The sequence below is a fragment of the Coregonus clupeaformis genome, chromosome 36 (genome assembly GCF_020615455.1).
Source record: "Coregonus clupeaformis isolate EN_2021a chromosome 36, ASM2061545v1, whole genome shotgun sequence".
Taxonomy (NCBI): domain Eukaryota; kingdom Metazoa; phylum Chordata; class Actinopteri; order Salmoniformes; family Salmonidae; genus Coregonus; species Coregonus clupeaformis.
Genome location: NC_059227.1, coordinates 22,140,559 through 22,165,304, shown reverse-complemented (window position 1 = coordinate 22,165,304; position 24,746 = coordinate 22,140,559). Strand labels below are relative to the sequence as shown.

Here is a 24,746-nt window from a genome sequence, read left to right as displayed (position 1 = left end):
GAAGAATAACACATGCTAGGATCACCTTTAATGGTTTACCAACTCCCTTTGTTAGGTGTGTGTGTTGGTGTGTTACCCACATAGCATCTTTTATATATGAACTGATGCTTTGTGTTTGATAGTCCAGGGCCACCCACCAAAAAAAGGCTTTAGAAAAGGCATTCTGTGACCTAGCAAACAAAACCGCAAAGTTTCAACATCATTACGTAGATCATTTTATGAAATATGAACACTGTGTGGTTCAAAACTAATTAATAAGTAAATCAAATCAATGATGAGAGAATAGTCAGATTAACTGATAATTGATACAGACATGGTGACGTAGCAGGAAGATTGAAATGCTGTGAACCAAAAGGTTATGAGTTCAAATCCCAGGTGAGGACATGTTGGATAATAATTACTGTATAAATGAACATGCACAATGTAATCATGTATGTTAACAGGTGTCAAATATGTCAGTTGAAAACATTGTATGTTAAAAGCACTGTGTGTGTGTAACCAGTTGCACAGCCTTTTTTAGTTAAGCCTTTATTTGCTCAAATAATAATTACTAGTTGAATGAACATCAGTTGAGCAAACACATCAATTAATAATTCATTCATAATAATTAGTTGAAACAACCAGATTTTCTTAAATCGTGTAACCAAGGAGAAACATAGGAATGTCAGAACGTTGCTAGGGAAATTACCGAAGATGCACTGTGATTTCGATGCTAAATATTATAACTTTGATTAAAGATTACATTTTTTTTTGCAACTTTTACAAGTTTGGAATCACACAGTATTCGTGTTTATAACAATATCTGCTGAAATTTAGCAGTTTTGTTTTCTTGGTCACAGAACAACACATTTTTGAGTGGGTGGCCATTGGACTATGAAAATGTGCCAGGCATTGTAGCTACAGGGCAACACATGGCACAAGCAGTGCTGAGCGATTAACTGACATTTCGAGTTTTATTTTAGTTATTAAACAACTATTTGACCGACGTCGGTTCAAATACAAATACACGCACGCACGCACACACACACACACACACACACACACACACACACACACACACACACACACACACACACACACACACACACGCACACACGCACGCACACACACACACACACACACACACACATACAGACACACACACACACACACACACACACACACACACACACACACACACACACACACACACACACACACAGGGTTTCTGCGTGGGAAGCCCACTGTCGGGACTCGGGACACAGCAGTCAGTCACTGAGGCCACTGGGCAGCTGGTAGACCTGTGTCTGAACTGATTACATTAATACAGTATAGCTAACCGAGGTTGACACTGGACTCACTGGCTTTATTCCTAACAACACAAATGGTCTGAATGTACTAATTTAAACCATCTCTGGCTGTATCCAGCCAGTAGAAATACATTTGCCTCCAAAGTTAGTGATGATGTATCTGTATTTATCACATGCGCATAGAGCCTAATTTGAGCGGAATATAATCTGTAATTATAGAGATAGATAGAGATATAGTCTCTACTGTATATACTGTATCTATGTTTTTACTTCATCCTTAAAGTCTCTGCCTTAGAGTCTGAGTGGTTGAGCTCAGGTGTGACAGATGCATCCATTAACACACAGCTCTAATAACATTTAATTACTGCCTTGCTCCTCTCTATTAGAAACCCATTCAGATCCTGTCCTGCGGTCCGCAGCCTATCACACATTGAATTGAATCAATCTATCACCTCATAGTCAAGAAGCGTTAGGAGCTGATTGCCTATCTGAAATGCTAGATTATTGACTGCATTATGTCTGTCTGAGGATGGCAGATGAAAAGTGTTGGAAGTGTTATGGTGTCCTTCCCTCAATGTTCCAACTCTTAGTTAGATCCTGGTTTGTCTGGTGGTGTGTGGGAGTGTTGTGTGTAGTATTATTCCTCTGACCCGTGTTTGGAGTGTGTTGAGCATGCTGTGACTTAGGTATCTGTTGGTTTGAGTTTCGTTAGTAGTAGTAGTAGTAATCTCGGTTAACCCAGAATTAAAGTCTTGTGTAATTGGTCATACAATATGCTCGATTAAGTTCTGGGTCCATATGTTTTAAGATGAAAAATAGGACGAGGATCGGCACCGAAGAGGACCTCCACCCTCTCTCTTTGCAAATTACGGCCAAATGTCCTCTCCCTTTCCGGAATCCGAAAGATGCTAACACCTGCGAAATCGTGATTTGTCCAAAGCACTGGAACTAATGCTACTCATTCTCTCACGCATCCCATTGTATCTTGACAGATCTATGGTACCATTTATGTTTATGTAGTCTGTCCATGAGAGATTATAGTAGTACTCACGTTACAGTATTGTGTTTGAGTGTATTGTAAGTAACTGACCTGTTGGTGAAGACTTTGCTGTAGTTGAACACTTGAACCTCCAGCATCTCATTTTCATCCACTCTACTGGCAATTGGCCATCGGAACGTCTGAGGGGAGAGAAAGACTAATGAAGGATTCAGCCAAAAACTATGTGACAGTGTGACAGGCTGCACAACCACAGGCTGTATTGATTGAACCACAACATTCACAGTTTGCAAGGAAATCATTTGACTGACTGGTTTAAAAGTATGTCATGTCAATCATTAACCACAACAGGCAATTCACAAAAGCCCATCACCCCTCTCTTACTGGGCCATAGAATATCTAATGACTTGTTTTACTAAGTAAGAGAAAACATTCAACCCAACACCAAAGCAACACCACCAGCAACATTAATAACTGAAAGTGCCAGAAAGCCTTAATTGGATTTCTTCAAGATAAACCCAAGTTGTGCTGCTGAGTAATCTCTAATAAACACAACAGAAGTTGCAACCACAGCATGTGAACTCTATAGATCCCAGTGATCTAATCTCTATTATAAACTGGGTGATTTGAGCCCTGAAAGCGGATTGGCTGACAGCCGTGATATATCAGACCGTATACCACGGGTATGACAAAACATTTATTTTTTACTGCTCTAATTATGTTGGTAACCAGTTTATAATAGCAATGAGGCACCTCGGGGGTTTATGATATATGGCCAATATACCTCGGCTAAGGGCTGTGTCCAGGCACTCAGCGTCTTGCATAAGAACAACCCCTCAGCCGTAGTATTTTGGCCATATCCCACACCGCGGGCCTTATTGCTTAAAATGACTGTCCTCAGTTGATTAGCCAATCAGCAGCCTTTCCCCCATGTTATCACCTTATGTAGGTTCTATTTAAAAAATTGTGAGGTTGAAATGGGGTAAGGGTCCATATAGTGAGAGATAGCCTAGTCAAATCCTGTCAAGGGTACAACAGCAAGACAGAGCTGAGGGAATTCAATTATTCTCTGTCATTCTTGTCTGTTGTAACGTTGAACTAAATTAGTCTATGTCAGTGCTGGATGTGTGATGGGAAATGCTGTTTGATGCTCATCCAGCCCTTGCTGATCCTCTCTGCTCCTGATTGCTGACAGAACAGTGGGCTGTTTTTACTCAGAGCAGTGATCCACCAGGCCTGTCCCTTTACTTAAACCTGGGGTTCCACCTGCCACTGTAATCCATACAGACAAGCGCTTAGGTGTGTGTGTGTGTGTGTATGTGTGTGTGTGTGTGTGCACCCACATGAAAAAATACTATAGTATACAATACTTAAGTATTATACTATTAACTGTAGTGTTTTGGTGGAATTTACTGGACTAAAACACTACAGTGTATACTGTATGCTGTAGTATGCTGTAGTATTTACAGTTAACTTTAGTATAAATACTGTAGTTAAAGAACACTGTAGTATATACTATAGTAATAAATGTAGTGCTTTTACGGATTGTAGTATACTGTAGTATTTACTGTAGTGTTTTTGCGGACTGTAGTATACTGTAGCATTTACAGTAGTGTTTTTGCAGACACTACTGTAGTATTTACTATAGTGTTTTTGTTTGATTATCTTTTCCATACAGTAGAAGTGGAGGCTTTCACCTTGAGGAAACCTATTGGAGAAACACTAAAAGAGCAAAAAGGGCTGTGTTTAGGTAGGTAGGTAGGTAGGACTGGGGTCTGAACAGATAGTTCAGAGCTTCTGCTCTTTTCTATAACCTGTAGGGAACACAATATACATTACATGTGGACACTCCTTCAAATTGGTGTATTCGGCTGTTTCAGCCACACCCTTTGATGACAGGTGTATAAAATCGAGCATCCCGCCATGCAATCTCCATAGACAAACATTGGCAGTAGAATGGCCCCGTACGGAAGAGTTCAGTGACTTTCAAAGTGGCACCGTCATAGGATGCCACCTTTCCAACAAGTCAGTACGACCCTAAGCACACAGCCAAGACAACGTAGGAGTGGCTTCGGGACATGTCTCTGAATGTCCTTGAGTGGCCCAGCCAGAGCCCGGACTTGAACCCAATCGAACATCTCTGGAGAGACCTGAAAATAACTGTGCAGCGACGCTCCCCATCCAACCTAACAGAGCTTGAGAGGATCTGCAAACAAGAATGGGAGAAACTCCCCAAATACAGGTGTGTCAAGCTTGTAGCGTCATACCCAAGAAGACTTGAGGCTGTAAACGCTGTCAAAGGTGCTTCAACAAAGTACTGAGTAAAAGGTCTGAATACTTATATAAATGTATATTTCAGTTATTTATTTGTAATTAATTTGCAACAATTTCTACAAACCTGTTTTTGCTTTGTCATTACGGGGTATTGTGTGTAGATTGATGAGGAACTGCCTAGAATAAGGCTGTAACGTAACAAAATTTGGAAAAAGTAAAGGTGTCTGAATGCTTTCTGAATGCACTGTATATACAAATTAAGTACTGTAGTATTTACTATAGTTAAAAAACTATTTTTGAAAACTGTAGTGTTTTTGGGACATTACTGTAGTATTTACTACAGTGTTTTTTTTGCAGATAATACTGTAGTATTTACTATAGTATTCTACAGTATCCTACAACATTTTATAGTACAGTGAGGGAAAAAAGTATTTGATCCCCTGCTGATTTTGTGCGTTTGCCCACTGACAAAGAAATGATCAGTCTATAATTTTAATGGTAGGTTTATTTGAACAGTGAGAGACAGAATAACAACAAAAAATCCAGAAAAACGCATGTAAAAAAGAGGGAAATAAGTATTTGACCCCCTCTCAATCAGAAAGATTTCTGGCTCCCAGGTGTCTTTTATACAGGTAACGAGCTGAGATTAGGAGCACACTCTTAAAGGGAGTGCTCCTAATCTCAACGTGTTACCTGTATAAAAGACACCTGTCCACAGAAGCAAGCAATCAATCAGATTCCAAACTCTCCACCATGGCCAAGACCAAAGAGCTCTCCAAGGATGTCAGGGACAAGTGTCACGCCCTGGCTCTGGGACTCTGTTATGTTGAGCCAGGGTGTGTTGTTTCTATGTGTTTTGTGTGCTAGGGTTATTATCTAGTTCATTTGTTTCTATGTTGGCCGGTGTGGTTCTCAATCAGAGGCAACGTGTATCAGCTGTTGCTTGTTGTCTCTGATTGGGAACCATACTTAGGCAGCCTGTTTTCCACAGTGTGTTGTGGGATCTTGTTCCGTATGGTTTGTATTGTAACCAAGGACTTCACGTTTCGTATCGTTTGTTGTTTTGTTCGTGTGGTGTTCTCTACAAAATAAAGTATGTTCACTTATCACGCTGAGCATTGGTCCACTTCCTCCGACGATCGTGACAGAAGATCCCACCATAACTGGACCAAGCAGCGTGTCCAGGAGCCAACGCCAGAGGTGACTCTGATGAATATCAACCTCGACTGGGTCAAGCAGCGTGAGGAGGAGAGAGGCTGGACTTTGGAGCAGAGGAGCGAGAGTCTGGCGAGAGCCATGGAGGCCTGGCCCACGGGGAGGAGAGACGCCCAGAACATTTTTAGGGGGGGGGGCTCACGCCGTGGACGACGGGGCAGCAGGAGGCCGGGATAGAGTGGTTCAGCGGGTTGGCAAAGGAGGCCGCCAGGTTACGGGAGTCACTGGTCACCAGGGGGAAGGAGAATGTAAAGGCACGGCAAGAGGTACTGGGGTGTGTTGCCAGTCGGTCCGGCCCGTTCCTGATCCCCGCGTAGGTCCAGTGGTGTGTGTCCCCAGTACGGTCCGGCTTGTTCCTGTCCCTCGCACCGAGCCTGTGGTGCGCGTCGCCAGCCCGGTCCGGCCCGTTCCTGCTCCCCGCACCAAGCCTGTGGTGCGCGTCGTCAGCCCGGTCCGGCCTGTTCCTGCTCCCCGCACCAAGCCAGTGGTGCGCTTCGTCAGCCCGTTTCGGCCCGTCCCTGCTCTCCGCACCAAGCCAATGGTGCGCGTCGTCAGCCCGGTTCAGCCTGTTCTGGCTCCCCGCACCAAGCCTGTGGTGCGCGTCGTCAGCCCGGTCCGGCCTGTTCCTGCTCCCCGCACCAAGCCAGTGGTGCGCTTCGTCAGCCCGGTTCGGCCCGTCCCTGCTCCCCGCACCAAGCCAATGGTGCACGTCGTCAGCCCGGTCCGGCCTGTTCCTGCTCCCCGCACCAAGCCAGTGGTGCGCTTCGTCAGCCCGGTTCGGCCCGTCCCTGCTCCCCGCACCAAGCCAATGGTGCGCGCCGTCAGCCCGGTCCGGCCCGTCCCTGCTTCCCGCACCAAGCCTGTGGTGCGTGTCGTCAGTCCGGCACAGCCCGTGCCTGTTCCACCGGTGCCTGGTCCGGCACCGGTCAGCTGCTCCACTCCGGAGCTAGAGCAATCCGCTCCACCAGTGTTCAGTCCAGCTCCGGCCAGCAGGGCCAGACCGGACCAGGGGCGCTTTGTGGGGTTAGAGAGGGAGTGGGGGTCATGCCCGGAGCCGGAACCGCCTCCGAGGAGGAATGCCCACCCGGCCCTCCCCTGTTCAGTTTATGTTTGGCGCGCCCTGGCTCTGGGACAAGTGTCACGCCCTGGCTCTGGGACTCTGTTATGTTGAGCCAGGGTGTGTTGTTTCTATGTGTTTTGTGTGCTAGGGTTATTATCTAGTTCATTTGTTTCTATGTTGGCCGGTGTGGTTCTCAATCAGAGGCAACGTGTATCAGCTGTTGCTTGTTGTCTCTGATTGGGAACCATACTTAGGCAGCCTGTTTTCCACAGTGTGTTGTGGGATCTTGTTCCGTATGGTTTGTATTGTAACCAAGGACTTCACGTTTCGTATCGTTTGTTGTTTTGTTCGTGTGGTGTTCTCTACAAAATAAAGTATGTTCACTTATCACGCTGCGCATTGGTCCACTTCCTCCGACGATCGTGACAACAAGATTGTAGACCTACACAAGGCTGGAATGGGCTACAAGACCATCGCCAAGCAGCTTGGTGAGAAGGTAACAACAGTTGGTGCGATTATTCACAAATGGAAGAAACACAAAAGAACTGTCAATCTCCCTCGGCCTGGGGCTCCATGCAAGATCTCACCTCGTGGAGTTGCAATGATCATGAGAACGGTGAGGAATCAGCCCAGAACTACACGGGAGGATCTTGTCAATGATCTCAAGGCAGCTGGGACCATAGTCACCAAGAAAACAATTGGTAACACACTATGCTGTGAAGGACTGAAATCCTGCATCGCCCACAAGGTCCCCCTGCTCAAGAAAGCACATATACAGGCCCGTCTGAAGTTCAGATGATTCAGAGGAGATCTGGGTGAAAGTGTTGTGGTCAGATGAGACCAAAATCGAGCTCTTTGGCATCAACTCAACTCGCCGTGTTTGAAGGAGGAGGAATGCTGCCTATGACCCCAAGAACACCATCCCCACCGTCAAACATGGAGGTGGAAACATTATGCTTTGGGGGTGCTTTTCTGCTAAGGGGACAGGACAACTTTACGGCATCAAAGGGACGATGGACGGGGCCATGTACCGTCAAATCTTGGGTGAGAACCTCCTTCCCTCAGCCAGGGCATTGAAAATGGGTTGTGGATGGGTATTCCAGCATGACAATGACCCAAAACACGGCCAAGACAACAAAGGAGTGGCTCAAGAAGAAGCACATTAAGGTCCTGCAGTGGCCTAGCCAGTCTCCAGACCTTAATCCCATAGAAAATCTGTGGAGGGAGCTGAAGGTTCGAGTTGCCAAACGTCAGGCTCGAAACGTTAATGACTTGGAGAAGATCTGCAAAGAGGAGTGGGACAAAATCCATCCTGAGATGTGTGCAAACCTGGTGGCCAACTACAAGAAACGTCTGACCTCTGTGATTGCCAACAAGGGTTTTGCCACCAAGTACTAAGTCATGTTTTGCAGAGGGGTCAAATACTTATTTCCCTCATTACAATGCTAATCAATTCATAACATTTTTGACATGCGCTTTTCTGGATTTTTTTGTTGTTATTCTGTCTCTCACTGTTCAAATAAACCTACCATTAAAATTATAGGCCGATCATGTCTTTGTCAGTGGGCAAATGTACAAAATCAGCAGGGGATCAAATACTTTTTTCCCTCACTGTAAGTACTACAAATGATCAAGGGATACTACAGTGTGTAGTATAGTATTCTACAGTTTACTACTTCTATAGTAAGTACTGTAGTATTCTATAGTAAAGTGTAATATTTTTTTATGTGTCTGTGTGGTGCTATTACCCCACACTGGGTGCTGCGGGCCAAATGATTGCCCCGGAGTCAGAGGTGTCAGTCTCACTATCAGACAGAGTGGATAAGCATAGACAGACACCCTTATCAAGCTCCCCTGGTCATCTCTCTCTCTCTCTCTCTCTCTCTCCCACACACACATGAAAGTGAAACCCTTTGCCACTTTGCCACCGCTTACAGAAAAAGAGAGAAACAGATTGAACAGAGTTATTTATTGGGCATCATGTGAATATACCTTGCTACTGGCCACCAACAACCCTATGTGGTGGTCACTGTCCAAGACTACACCAGAGATACTATATCAGTTAGTTCTAAATCTGTTCCGCTCTGCTAGAAAAGCCTGGCGAGAGAAGAGAAGCAACAGCACGGTGTTAATGGGACACAGACGAGGACTCACTGTGATAATGAAAGTGATGTGAGTTAATGTGACACATGAAATGATAGGGAACATTACAGAGGAAATGAACACACAAATGAGTCCAAGTTGGGTTTTAGCTGTGGTAGCATGAAGTCAAACTGTGTTTATCTCTGAGGAAACACAGTGAAAAATCCTTCAATGACGATCTATTGAAGACACAAAAAACACATTCAGGGTGGGAAATCCATAGTACACTATATTATTTTTGTCATGTGGGACACGGTCAGTATACCAAGCTGTCTGTACTTTATTTGGTTATTGGAATCCATTACCTAAATCTCATCATGAGTGAGTCATAACTCACTAAAGGTCATGATGTGCATTTATATACAGTGTCTGTATCATGGCCTTTAGTGTGTTATGACTCACTCATGATGATAGTTAGTTAATGAAGTCCAATAACCAAATATAGTACAGACAGCTTGGTATACTGACGGTGTCCCACATGAAAAAAATACTATAGTTTACTATGGTATAAATACTGTAGTATTACTATATTTATATCAGTGGAAGCTCATCAGAGGAGGAAGGGGAGGACCATCGTTCTCAGTGAATTTCAGGAAAATTAAAAATAATGAAACAAAACCTCCCCTAGGAGGCATGTGCTCCTCACCCCCTTCCATAGACCTACATGGTAATTAAGATGCCCTCCGGACGTCCTCCAACCAATCAAAGCTTTTGCAGTGTGAACTGACATGTTGTCCATTCCAATCAAAGGATCAGAGAAATAACCTATTACTACGCATGTGTGATTTAGAAGCTTGGTGAGTTGGTGACATTTTTGGATAGATTGCGATTGAGATAGTGAATAGTGATAGTATTTTTTGGATATTATTCCATTTAAATTAGTTTCTATAGGACACGGAAGTAGATTATATATTGTTTTCTTGGTTTTAGAACTTCATTTTTGTGTCGAGTAAGCTAGTGCAATTTATTTAAATGTACTAATTTTAGTAGCAAATCGCTAACTAGAGTGTAGTTTTCTCCGCCAGAATGTATTGGATTTTTTGTTGAAGAATCCCTTTCATTGCCCACATCAGATTCAAGCTTCTGGGAAAAATCTGCTTCAATCATGTAGTGAAAGGTCTGCATATTAAAACTGCGCAACACAACGAGAAGGTAAGAAGAAACAGGGATGTTCTCAAGCAACTTATCGACACTACTTCATTATTGGGCATGTAACAGTTGGCTTTTAGGGATAAGAGGGAATGTTCCGCTAACAAGGGCAACTACAAGGAGCTTGCAGAGGTAATTGCACATTATGATGCTTTACTTGCTGAGCATATGGAAGTTTCTATTGTCTTCTCTGGGATGTCAAAATCAATTCAGAATGATTTCATAGCTTCCATCGCATCATCCATTAAAAGTGAGATTAAAAGAGAGGTTGTCGCAGCTAATTGTTTCGCATGGCAAATGGATGAAACCACACACATCAGCTGTCACTCGTCAGGTATGTGGTTGATCAGGGCTTTATTCAGAAACGTTTATTGGGCTACTTTGATGTGTCAAGTGGGCAAGATGCGCAGTCTGTCTTTGACTTTGTGAATTCTGAGATGTCTGAGTTTAACTTCATGGAGAAAGTTGTTGCCCAAGCCTATGACGGCGCTTCTGTAATGAAATGTATCTGCTATTTGTATTTACAGCTAAGTCCCATCCTGGTCCCTGATTAAGAGGTGACGTATCACTACACTCCACTACCAATGTCAACTATCTCCTGACATGAACTGAAGCCATGTTTCATGTTCCCTCTCATCCACTGGCACATTGAATGTTTCCTCTCCAGGCACTGTGAGTAGCCCTGTTAATTTAATCGTATTACTGTATGTAGAATCAATCACATACACAAACACGATTACATTATTGCACATCAATGTGATTTTAATCCTTGCTTGGACTAACTCATTCTTAGCGCGTTTTGTCTTACTGTGTTGTGTTATTGTTTTGTCTTCCCAGTCAAATCCTTTCTTGCCCTCAGATTTACTACAACATTCGATAGGAAGTACTACACTACAACTGTCACGACTTCCTCCGAGGCTGCCTCCTCTCCTTGTTCGGGCAGGCTTCGGCATTCGTCGTCACCGGCCTTCTAGCCACTGCCGCTCCTCATCTCATCATTCCATTTGTTTTGTCTTGTTGATTACACACACCTGGTTCAAATCCCCCTGGTTGTGCTGAATGCACTCCGGAGATCTAATTTTGTGAAGAAGCGCGCCCCATGCATTGACTCGATCACAGATGTATAAGTGTTCCCTCTGCCCCCTTGTCTTTGTGTGTGATTGTTTATTGTGAGGTTAGTGAAGCTCGGTGGAGCTCCTTGGATTTTGTATCGCCGGGTTTATTTTCCCTGTGTGCCTTGTTGGTTCCAGTGTGCCTGTTTTGCGCACTGGGCTGTTTTGACGCTTTACTGCTTAACTCTGTATTCCGGAATAAATCTTGTTATTCTGTGATTTACCCTCCTGCGCCTGACTCCTTCAAATCACCCATCACAACAACATTATATAGTAAGTACTACACATGATCAAGGATACTACAGTGTGGAGTATAGTATTCTACAGTATACTATAAGATCATATAGTAAGCACTACACGATCGAGGGATACTAGTGTGAAGTGTAGTATTCTACAGTCAGGGCTCTAAAGTGCAGCCATTTTGGTCGCATATGATCCTAGATATTTTGATGTGTGACCTGACATTTTATTTTAGGAGCACAAGTGCGACCAGGAAAAAATTCACCCAGATAATAACTGTTGTAATGATAGGCTTCACTGTGCAGTTGTTTCCAAGTGCCCTAGAGAAAAAAACTAGCGCAGATTTGTTCAATCCATAGCATACATTTAAAGAATGCATCAGCGATTTGTGTCTACCACTTTATGTAGCCAGTTAGCGATGCCAAAACAGTAATTTCTAAAGGCTTTCCCATAAAACTTTCCATATTAAATGTTAACTGCAAAGTAGGCTTACCTGGCAGAATGATATGATATCATGATGATTTGTATCAATCTAGTGGTCTTTTGTTTAGAAAATTCTGCAATTGTGCATATAGTAACAGAAACACCTCCAGACAAATACCAGTCACTTAAAGTGCACAATTTAATATAAAAGGGCAACTATACTCTCCAAAATATATTTGTTTCTTCCCTAGAACTATAAAGTGGTCTTCTGATGTGGTTTAAGTATTGTTGTGGACTTAGAACATCCCCTGGCACCCAGTGTGGCACTGTATATGTATACTGTATGCATGTGTGTCTTTCGGAGGGGTTGGGTTAAAGGACCCCGTAGTTTTGGCATCTTCCATAAATTGAAGCTGCGAATCCATCATAGAAAGAGTTAGAATAAAAATGAACCTCCGGTAATACGGATAACTATTGAAAGATAGCTGATAACCATGTCATAACAGCTGACATAACTTGCCGTAACCTGTCATAATATTGTCATGACCCATATATTTACACTTGTTGTGACATATATTGCGTTATTCTATGGCTGGTTATGACACCTACGTAAGAATGTCAAAACCCACTTTTATTCAAATGTGGTTTTTCCCTGCCAAGAAGTTTCCTTTTTGTTTCTTTATATGCCATTTAGCAGACGCTTTTATCCAAAGCGACTTACAGTCAAGCGTGCATACATTTTTACATATGGGTGGTCCCGGGGATCGAACCCACTATCCTGGCGTTACAAGCACCATGCTCTACCAATTGAGCTACAAATCCTTTGTTATTGTTGTAATTAATTATTTAAAGTCAAGTTTTTACACTTTATGACACTGCCAAGAAGCTTTATGACCATCAGAATCATATAAGCCAGATAGGCCTTTCACGTACATGCCATTATGTCAGTCATCAGTCAAAAAGAGGTTGTCTTGTCCTGCTCCTGAAATCTGCTCCTGCATTCATCCCTGTCATCGACAACAGAGTATTGGGGTAGGGGCAAGTCTGACATCAATATGTAAGTAATTGCAATGATAATTCAATATGGTCAATTTTAGAAAATGTGACAGAATATAACAAAAACATACTGTTGACATGTAGGCTATGGTGTAATGGAATGTTTTGCCTTGTGTGGTAGGTTATGTGGGTTTTGACACTCATATGTAGGTGTCATAACCAGCCATAAAATAACGCAATAGACAGTATTTTTAATACAGACTAGCTCAAAAATGTACACATTTACAAATTATGATAGTCTTCTGGTAAAAAAAAGTTGAGGTGTTGAAACATAATTTTCACCTCCTATTTTTATTTGCTCCATGGCTCAAGTGGACACAAGCCTGTTTGGCTCATCTCAGTTGCAAAGAGGAATAACTTTGCAACTGTTTCTGATCAATAAACAATGTCATGCTGGTGGGTGGTAACACCCCCCCCCCAAATCAAATCAAATCAAATCAAATCAAATTGTATTTGTCACATGCACCGAATACAACAATACCGTGAAATGTTTACTTACAAGCCCTTAACCAACAATGCAGTTCAAGAAATAGAGTAAATAAATATTTACTAAACAAACTAAAGTAACAAATAAAATAAAAAGTAATACAATAAAATAACAATAATGAGGCTCTATACAGAGGTTACAGGTACCGAGTCAATGTGAGGGGGTACATGTTAGTAGAGGTAATTTGTACATGTAGGTAGGGGTAAAGTGACTATGCATAGATAATAAACAGCGAGTAGCAGCAGTGTAAAAACAAAGGGGGGGGTCAATGTCCGGGTGGCCACTTGATTAATTGTTCAGCAGTCTTATGGCTTGGGGGGGTAGAAGCTGTTAGACTTGGCACTCCGGTACCACTTCCATGCGGTAGCAGAGAGAACAGTAGGACTTGGGTGACTGGAGCCTTTGAAAATTTTTTGGGCCTTCCTCTGAAATGAAACTTAGGCTGAAAATAATTTGTATATCATATCATAGGAAAAGACACCACATTGGCACCGATCTGCACAAAGTGGATTTATCACTTCAAGCCCAAATACAGTGCCTTGCAAAAGTATTCATTCCCCTTGGCGTTTTTCCTACTTTGTTGCATTACAACCTGTAATTTAAATGGATTTTTATTTGGATTTCATGTAATGGACATACACAAAATAGTCCAAATTGGTAAAGTGAAATGAAAAAAATAACTTATTTCAAACAATTCAAAAAAATTAAATAACGGAAAAGTGGGGCCTGCATATGTATACACCCCCTTTGCTATGAAGCCCCTAAATAAGATCTGGTGCAATCAATTACCTTCAGAAGTCACATAATTAGTTAAATAAAGTCCACCTGTGTGCAATCTAAGTGTTAGTTATGCACGCTCAAGTTTTCATTTTTTTGGTATTATTTCTTGTTTTTTTCACATAACAAAAATATTTTGCATCTTCAAAAGTGGTTGGCATGTTGTGTAAATCAAATGATACAAACCCCCCAAAAAATCCATTTTAATTCCAGGTTGTAAGGCAACAAAATAGGAAAAATGCCAAGGGGGGTGAATACTTTCGGAAGCCACTGTATAGGTCATTTTCAAGGGAAGTGATGAAATATTTAGGACTGTTAGTGCTGAGCGATGTACTGAAATTTCAGTTATTTTTCGGTTTTTAAACGACTAATTGACTGACTTCGGTTCAATTATTTGAATTCCATTTAGTTCCTTTTTTTTCTGTGAACTCAATGCGCACATCGCACAGTTTCTCTAGAGATACATCAGATCCAGCCTGACCTGTGCTATGTAGTAGCGAGTTGTATTTTCCAACAGGCCAATATTCTACATAGTTTAGCGCATAAAACGTGGTAATTAACTACAATGACCATAATCCATTGCGCATCTACTTGTCCGTCAGTGTTTCTTTTACGACTGCTATGGAAGAGAGAAGAATGCACGATCGTGAAGGGATATATAGAGCAGCTGTTGCTTCACGAGGTATCTCTACCTGAAAATACATGATCTAAGTGATTGATAGTTGGTATTCAGCAGTCATAAAAGTATGCCTTATTTACTTTGAAGAACTACAAAATAGTGATTTTGTCAGACAGCATAGGCAGCACCTCTGTAGAGATGAGATGATGACTAGGAATGAAATAATAAAGTCATCAAATAAAACAAATGTTATCTACATAACAACTGAAATATTTTAGTAAAGTAAAGTAATGTGAATAAATTATGGTTAATAAGTGATAAGCAGTAATGGGCAGTCACTACCATCATGGGACTTTTATTACAGTTTTTTTCAATTGCTAACATGCATTGGTCAATGTGAAGTCACATTGTCAAAACTCTTCACACAGTCAGCGAAACAGAAGTGTATGTGGACCAAACTGTGAATCATTTTTCATTCCTTTCACACAAAATGCATTCAATGACCACATTCTCCAAAATCCATGAACTATTTTCTCAGTCATACTCCACCACCTGCAAAACTATATATTTGCAGCACGTTTTCAAATGCTAACACACTGTTTCGAAAACTGTTAAAGACACATTCAAAACAGAATGATGGCAAATGTCGTGCATTTCTGCAGTAACCAGATTGAAACATATAGAAAATCTCAGCAGAATATTTAATAATTCAAAACACAGCTGATTGCAATTTCAGCTGAAAGCCTGCCCAAGTGTCTTGTTTTTAGTCTCGTTACCAAACAGACAAAAGAGGACGGCTTCGGAATGATTTAGTTTGGAAACATGGATCAAGGAAGACAGGTTGGTGGGGAAAGAAGAGTGGCAGGGAGAGGGAGAATGCGTGGAGAACAAAGGAGAGGAAGACCAAGAGCGGTGGTCTCTGATGAGATAAAGGCCACAATTATTGACCATGTTGTAAACCATGGTCTCTCTTTGAGAGAGGCCGGTTTAAGGGTGCAACCAATTCTGCAGCGTTCAACAGTTGCATCAATAGTACAAATTTTCTGGCAAAACAACAGGTGAGATGTGCATCCTTCAATGATATTTGAACTACATATTACAGTACAATACAGTATGTTCACATTTTTACATGTACTGACATTTTGAAATATATTGATTGTTTTGTGTTTTTCAGTAGGATCCAAAGGTTGCCTCCCACAGGAGGGATAACCGGAATATTATCAGATGCGCAGGAAATTGCCATTGTTGACATGGTAATTGGGAACAATGCAATAAAACTGCGGGAAATTCAGGACAGAGTGCTGGCAGACAATATCAATTTTGGGAATGTGAATACGGTCAGCACAACGACAATTGCCAGAGTCCTAGAGAAACATAAAATAAGGATGAAGCAGTTGTACACTGTACCCTGTGAGAGAAACAGTGAACGTGTGAAAGAACTTCAGTATCAATATGCCCAGGTAAGATGTCTGTTCAATAACCAAACAGGGTACATACACAGCTATGCATAATGTCAAGTACTGTCACACTGTGGATTTACTGTATTTTAGAGAGTAATGGAGATGGAAGCCAGGCAAACTGCACATACATTCATCTTTGTAGATGAAGCTGGATTCAACGTGGCATAAACACTCCGCAGGGGAAGAAATGCGATTCGACAGAGAGCAACCGTGGATGTCCCAGGCCAGAGAGGAGCTAACATCACAATGTGTGCAGCCCTGTCCAATGATGGTTTGCTGTTACATTGGCCCCTACAATACAGAGAGGCTCATTTCTTTTCTGGATGACCTGCATAATCGACTTGTGCCAGCGGAGGAGAGCGGGACAAGAAACTTCCCTACCTTCGTTGTTGTGTGGGATAATGTGGCATTCCACCACTCTGCTGCAGTCACAGACTGGTTTGCTACACATCCCAGGATGTCAGTACTATTCCTGCCTCCATACTCCCCCTTCCTAAACCCCGTAGAGGAGTTTTTCTCTGCGTGGAGGTGGAAGGTTTATGACCACCATCCACATGACCAGATGTTCTTACTGGATGCCATGAATGCGGGGTGTGGAGACACTTCTCCTGAAGACTGCCAGGGTTGGATTAGACATTCCAGAAGATACTTTCCAAGATGCATCGCCAGAGAATAAATAAGATGTGATGTTGATGAGAACTTGTGGCCAAATGCAGGAGAGAGAGAGAACTATAACCCTCACAGTACTATACACTATGAGTGATTATACTATACATTGTGTTGATGTTTTTCTTTGTAATTATTATTGCAGCCCTGGAATTTCAGGAATTAGTTTTTTGTTTCAGCTTTTTATTTTTCACAAGTAAATTACTATATGCAAAGATATAGACAAAATAAAGGCTATAGCAAATTGCTGCATTTCTGAATCCTTCTTGTTACATATACTTTAGTACAGTCAATAAAGTGAAAAGGTGTTATTCTTATTCTATAATGAAATACTGATTTATGTGAAAAATCATTCAAACTTCAAAGAGAAAAGTTAATCATTTATGTAATGCTCCCTGTTGTTAGTGTTTTTTAGGTCAGTGTGTTATGAGTGACAATGTATGCTTTCTGAGTGAGAATTTTTTGGCAGTGTTATGGTCGAACAAGCTTATTTTGAAACATGTATGAAGTGTTTTGGTGGTTTGAGTGAGTTTTGGAGGTGAGATTAACTGTTTGGCCAAGATTAATGTTGGTAATGCAGACTGCGTGAAGAGTTTTGAAAAAGTGGCTTCAGTATTGACCGATGCTCGTTAGCAATTGAAAAAAACTGTCATTGTTTTATTCTTTGTTGTTACAGCATTCAACCCACATAATGCATAGTGCATTTAATGTAAAGAAAATAATCATTGAAACCGAAATCGAAAACGGGATTATTTTTTAAGAATCGAACCCAAACTGAATTGAAAAAGCAGTAATCGCTCGGCACTAAGTACTGTATTTCCTGGACAGGGGAGGGAAAAGGGGAGGTATTCTACTCAGGGTTTCCCATCCTGTATACAGCACTCCACCGAGCATGTAGGCCTAAAGCCCAAGCTCAACTCTGATAGTTGCATTATTGAAGAGCAGAGGATCGTTCCGACCTCACATCACATCACATCACATCAACACACACACCCTCACTTTCAGAGATTATGACATCTTACATAATTCACTAGCGTTTCTTAAATAATTTGTTTTACCTATGACGTGAGAGATCGGGGTTGGCACTACAAGAGAAGGTGATGTACAGAGACTGCAGATAATGCTATGCTCACTAATGGTGAACAGATTTTCAAAGCCTGTGTTTGTGTGTGTGTGTGTGTGTGTGTGTGTGTGTGTGTGTGTGTATGCGTAAACAGCAAGATCTCTTATACACTCTTAGAAAAAAGGGATCCAAAAGGGTTATTCGGCTGTCCCCAAAGGAGAGCTCTTTTTGGTTCCAAGTAGAACCCTTTTTGGTTTCAGGTAGAACTATTTTGGGTTCCATGTAGAACCCTCTGGGGAAAGGGTTCTACATGAAACCCAATAGGGTTCTACCTGGAACCAAAAAGGGTTATTCAAAGGGTTCCCCTATGAGGACAGTCGAATAACCCTTTTAGGTTCTAGATAGCACCTTTTTTTCTGAGTGTAAGCTTGATCCGCTGGCTGAGGAACTCCATCTTGTCCAACTCTCCCCATCTCACTCCTACACTCTCTTTCTCTCTCTCGCCATCTCTTTATTTTCAGTTGGACTGTCCATTTCTCTTTTTCTCCCAATCACTCAAGCATCTCTCTCACACTTTCTTACAGTGTTGCTATATCTTTCCCTATTCCTTTGTATCGCTTCATCTTTCTCTACACCACTAACAACACATGCAATGATTCATGTTTTGTGCCATACAGCAATTGAGGGTAATGATTCTTTATGTACCAAATGAATCCTGATGCAAATAACATGACAATAAAAAGAAAAAACACTTGTTGACATTAAAACTCTTCAGTATAAATTAGATTTACACAGCAAATGATCAATGATGATCATTATGGTCATTAAGGCAAAGCGCTATCAGTTAATGACACTTTCATGAACACATTTCTATCTGATTAACAATGCACATAATTAAACTATTCTTCCCACACAAGTACAATCAAGAACATCCACAAACAAATAAGGTAATTAGACTTTGAATAAAGTTAAAAAATAAGTGCAGTATACTTACCGCATTCAGTCAGCTTTTCTCTGACTGCTGCAATCTATAAAGCTAATCTAAAGGGATTTGATTGTGAACTGAATTAGACTGGACTGCAGTATTGATTAAACTCCCATTAGTGTTTGCTTTCTCGCTGTGTGAGGCACTGAGGCCATCTGGTGTGGAGTTAACTGCAGAGGAGAGAGGGAAGATTTGTCCAAGCAGCTTTCACAGAATCGTCCATGGTCTCTTAAACAGATAGAACTATGCAATCAAACTGCAAAAGTTTCTTATCTTTATGCAAAAAAACTTTTGCTTAACTTCTGCTGTCCAATATAAAAAGTCAGAATTATCTGCTGATACTTCACTATACTATCCCTAGCCTGTGGAGAGTCGGAAATGTGATCAAACAATATAGATTCAAGCAGCAATGCCGGGGTTCAAGCTTTGGCCCCGTAGCGCCACCATCAGGACAAATTGGACAAATTCCCTAGGATGAGCTACTTCTGTTCTCCTTACCACACTTGCCAAATATCAGAACTCAACATCGAACAGATCCTGCAATATGCTTTTGAGGTATTTTGGACAATTTTCAATGATGTTGACTACTGGACCGATTGGCACAACATTTTATATTTAGCATCTATGAACCTATGTCTTTAAATGCATGTTCCAGGCCTCTAGCTCAAACAATATGGCCTCTATGAATGGTTTTGTCTGTCCAAAAGCACCACCATGCGTCTAAAATGAACCATGCTCATATCCCTGAGCATGTGTGCCAAACTTCATCATTCGGAGACAAACAGATCAAGAGATATAAACATGTGCGCCTTATAGCACCACTGTGTGGTCGATCTGAATGTGCTTGCATATGTTGAGTCTGAACAGTGTTTGGAACATGTGTACCAAGTTTTGTTACAATACGAATCCGTGTCTGAAAATATTGTGTTGAGATACCTTGGTCAATAGATATCAAGTTCATGAGAGGGTGTGGCCCATGTATCCTTCTAGGCCTCATTATCTGACGGGAATGAGCTTTTTTTTTCATCAAAGTTGTGGAATTGGTCAAATAATAATAATGGCGGAGAAGAAATACAATAGGGTTTCACCAGCTTCGCTGCTTGAACCCCTAAAAAGTGTTTGAGAGAACTACACCATATACACAAAGGTTGCTGACAGGTGTATGAAATCGAACACACGGCCATGCAATCTCCATAGACAAACATTGGCAGTAGAATGGCCTTACTGAAGAGCTCAGTGACTTTCAACGTGGCACCATCATAGGATTCCACCTTTCCAACAAGTCAGTTTGTCATATTTCTGCCCTGCTAGAGCTGCCCCGGTCAACTGTAAGTGCTCTTATTGTGAAGTGGAAATGTCTAGGAACAACAACGGCTCAGCCATGAAGTGGTAGGCCATACAAGCTCACAGAACGGGACCGCCGAGTGCTGAAGTGCGTAGCGCGTAAAAATCATCAAATCAATTCCAATTTTATTTGTCACATACACGTGTTTAGCAGATGTTATAGTGGGTGTAGTGAAATGCTTGTGCTTCTATCTCCGACAGTGCAGCAATATCTAACAAGTAATATCTAACAATTTCACAACATATACCTAATACACACAAAACTAGTAAGGAATGGAATTTAAGAAAATATACATATATGGACAAGCAATGACAGAGCAGCATGGACTAAGATACAGTAGAATATTATAGAATAGAATGCAGTATTTACATATAAGATGAGTAGTGCAAGATATGTAAACATTATTAAAGTGACTGTAAACATTTACATTTTACATTTAAGTCATTTAGCAGACGCTCTTATCCAGAGCGACTTACAAATTGGTGCATTCAACTTAGGATAGCCAGTGGGACAACCACCACTGGGGGAGGGGGGGTGTAGAAGGATTACTGTTATAATTAAACATAATTAAAGTGACTAGTGTTCCATTTCTTAAAGTGGCCAGTGATTTCAATAGGCAGCAGCCTCTAATGTGCTAGAGATGGCTATTTGACAGTCTGATGGCCTTGAGATAGAAGCTGTTTTTCATTCTCTCGGTCCCAGCTTTGATGCACCTGTACTGACCTCGCCTTCCGGATGATAGCGGGGTGAACAGGCAGTGGCTCGGGTGGTTGATGTCCTTGATGATCTTTTTGGCCTTCCTGTGACATCGGGTGCTGTATGTGTCTTGGAGGGCGGGTAGTTTGCCCCCGATAATGTGTTTGGCAGACTGCACCACCCTCTGGAGAGCCCTGCGGTTGCCGTACCAGGTGGTGATACAGCCCGACAGGATGCTCTCAATTGTGCATCTGTAAAAGTTTGTGAGGGTTTTAGGTGCCAAGACGAATTTCTTCAGCCTCCTGAGGTTGAAGAGGCTCTGTTGCGCCTTCTACACCACACTGTCTTCGTGGGTGGACATCAGGATTCTTCAGACAGCATTGAGGAGTACACCACATCAGTCACTGGCTTCATCAATAAGTGCATCGATGATGTCGTCCCCACAGTGACCGTACGTACATACCCCAACCAGAAGCCATGGATTACAGGAAACATCCGCACTGAGCTAAAGGGTAGAGCTGCCGCTTTCAAGGAACGGGACTCTAACCCGGACGCTTATAAGAAATCCCGCTATGCCCTCCGACGAACCATCAAACAGGCAAAGAGTCAATACAGGGCTAAGATTGAATCGTACTACACTGGCTCTGGCGCTCGTCGGATGTGGCAGGGCTTGAAAACTATTACAGACTACAAAGGGAAGCACAGCCGCGAGCTGCCCAGTGACACAAGCCTACCAGACGAGCTAAACCACTTCTATGCTCGCTTCGAGGCAAGCAACACTGAAGCATGCATGAGAGCACCAGCTGTTCCGGATGACTATGTGATCACGCTCTCCGTAGCCGATGTGAGTTAGACTTTTAAGCAGGTCAACATTCACAAGGCCGCAGGGCCAGACGGATTACCAGGACGTGTACTCCGAGCATGTGCTGACCAACTGGCAAGTGTCTTCACTGACATTTTCAACATGTCCCTGACTGAGTCTGTAATACCAACATGTTTCAAGCAGACCACCATAGTCCCCGTTCCCAAGGACTCTAAGATAACCTGCCTAAATGACTTCCGACCCGTTGCACTGACGTCTGTAGCCATGAAGTGCTTTGAAAGGCTGGTCATGGCTCACATCAACAGCATTATCCCAGAAACCCTAGACCCACTCCAATTTGCATACCGCCCCAACAGATCCACAGATGATGCAATCTCTATTGCACTCCACACTGCCCTTTCCCACCTGGACAAGAGGAACACCTATGTGAGAATGCTATTCATTGACTACAGCTCAGCATTCAACACCATAGTGCCCTCTAAGCTCATCACTAAGCTAAGGATCCTGGGACTAAACACCTCCCTCTGCAACTGGATCCTGGACTTCCTGACGGGCCGCCCCCAGGTGGTAAGGGTAGGTAACAACACATCTGCCACACTGATCCTCAACACGGGGGCCCCTCAGGGGTGCGTGCTCAGTCCCCTCCTGTAATCTCTGTTCACCCATGACTGCATGGCCAGGCACGACTCCAACACCATCATTAAGTTTGCCGACGACACAACAGTGGTAGGCCTGATCACCGACAACGATGAGACAGCCTATAGGGAGGAGGTCAGAGACCTGGCCGTGTGGTGCCAGGACAACAACCTCTCCCTCAACGTGACCAAGACAAAGGAGATGATTGTGGACTACAGGAAAAAAATGAGGACTGAGCACGCCCCCATTCTCATCGACGGGGCTGTAGTGGAACAGGTTGAGAGCTTCAAGTTCCTTGGTGTCCACATCACCAACGAACTATCATGGTCCAAACACACCAAGACAGTCGTGAAGAGGGCACGACAAAGCCTATTCCCCCTCAGGAGACTGAAAAGATTTGGCATGGGTCCTCAGATCCTCAAAAAATTCTACAGCTGCACCATCGAGAGCATCCTGACTGGTTGCATCACCGCCTGGTATGGCAACTGCTTGGCCTCCGACCGCAAGGCACTACAGAGGGTAGTGCGTACGGCCCAGTACATCACTGGGGCCAAGCTTCCTGCCATCCAGGACCTCTATACCAGGCGGTGTCAGAGGAAGGCCCTCAAAATTGTCAAAGACTCCAGCCACCCTAGTCATAGTCTGTTCTCCCTGCTACCGCACGGCAAGCGGTACCGGAGTGCCAAGTCTAGGTCCAAAAGACTTCTCAACAGCTTCTACCCCCAAGCCATAAGACTCCTGAACAGCTAATCATGGCTACCCAGACTATTTGCACTGCCCCCCACCCCATCCTTTTTACGCTGCTGCTACTCTGTTAATTATTTATGCATAGTCACTTTAACTCTACCCACATGTACATATTACTTCAACTATCTCAACTAGCCGGTGCCCCCGCACATTGACTCTGCACCGGTACCCCCCTGTATATATAGCCTCCCTACTGTTATTTTATTTTACTTCTGCTCTTTTTTTCTCAACATTTTTTTGTTGTTGTTTTATTTTACTTTTTTGTTAAAAATAAATGCACTGTTGGTTAAGGGCTGTAAGTAAGCATTTCACTGTAATGTCTGCACCTGTTGTATTCGGCGCATGTGACCAATACAATTTGATTTGATTTGATTTGATTTGGACCATTTCAGTTTGTCAGTGATGTGTACGCCAAGGAACTTGAAAATGTCCACCTTCTCCACTGCGGTCCCGTCGATGTGGATAGGGGGGTGCACCCTCTGCTATTTCCTGAAGTCCATGATCATCTCCTTTGTTTTGTTGATGTTGAGTGAGAGGTTATTTTCCTGGCACCACACTCCCAGAGCCCTCACCTCCTCCCTGTAGGCGGTCTCGTCATTGTTGGTAATCAAGCCTACACCGTTGTGTCGTCTGCAAACTTGATGATTGAGTTGGAGGCGTGCTTGGCCACGCAGTCATGGGTGAACAGGGAGTGGGGCCCCAGTGTTGAGGATCAGCGAAGTGGAGATGTTGTTTCCTACCTTCACCACCTGGGGGCGGCCCGTCAGGAAGGTTCAGACCCAGGGCCTCGAACGTGATGATGAGCTTGGAGGGTACTATGGTAATGAATGCTGAGCTATAGTCAATGAACAGCATTCTTACATAGATATTCCTCTTGTCCAGATGGGATAGGGCAGTGTGCAGTGTGATGGCGATTGCATCGTCTGTGGATCTATTGGGGCGGTAACCAAATTGAAGTGGGTCTAGGGTGACAGGTAAGGTAGAGGTGATATGATCCTTGACTAGTCTCTCAAAGCACTTCATGATGACAGAGGTGAGTGCTACAGGGCGATAGTCATTTAGGTCAGTTACCTTTGCTTTCTTGGGTACAGGAACAATGGTGGCCATCTTGAAGCATGTCGGAACAGCAGACTGGGAAAGGGAGAGATTGAATATGTCCATAAACACACCAGCCAGCTGGTCTGCACATGCTCTGAGGACGCGGCTAGGGATGCCGTCTGGGCCGGCAGCCTTGCGGGAGTTAACATGCTTAAATGTCTTAATCACGTCGGCCACGGAGAAGGAGAGGCCACAGTCCTTGGTATTTGGCCTCGTCAGTGGCACTGTATTATTCTCAAAGCAGGCGAAGAAGGTGTTTAGCTTGTCTGGAAGCGAGACATCGGTGTCGGCGACGTGGCTGGTTTTCCTTTTGTAGTCCATGATTGTCTGTAGACCCTGCCACATATGTCTCGTGTCTGAGCCGTTGAATTGCGATTCCACTTTGTC

At 43.0% G+C, this 24,746-nt stretch overlaps 1 protein-coding gene and 1 long non-coding RNA gene across 3 annotated transcripts in view; one reads left to right on the top strand and one right to left on the bottom strand.

Annotated features, from left to right (window-relative positions):
* Positions 1-24,746, bottom strand: part of otofa (otoferlin a) — a 133,481-nt gene that overhangs the window by 87,073 nt on the left and 21,662 nt on the right. Inside the window, exon 3 of the mRNA XM_045211306.1 lies at positions 2,380-2,468. Within this exon, the coding sequence (XP_045067241.1) occupies positions 2,380-2,468 (89 nt within the window). The remainder of the gene's footprint in view (positions 1-2,379; positions 2,469-24,746) is intronic.
* LOC121552295 lies at positions 9,795-11,087 on the top strand. Of its 2 annotated transcripts, none has more exons than XR_005997182.1 (3): positions 9,795-10,129; positions 10,654-10,798; positions 10,986-11,087. It is a non-coding gene; the product is annotated as an uncharacterized LOC121552295 (long non-coding RNA). The 2 variants fall into 2 exon arrangements; XR_005997181.1 differs by having other exon boundaries at positions 10,964-11,087.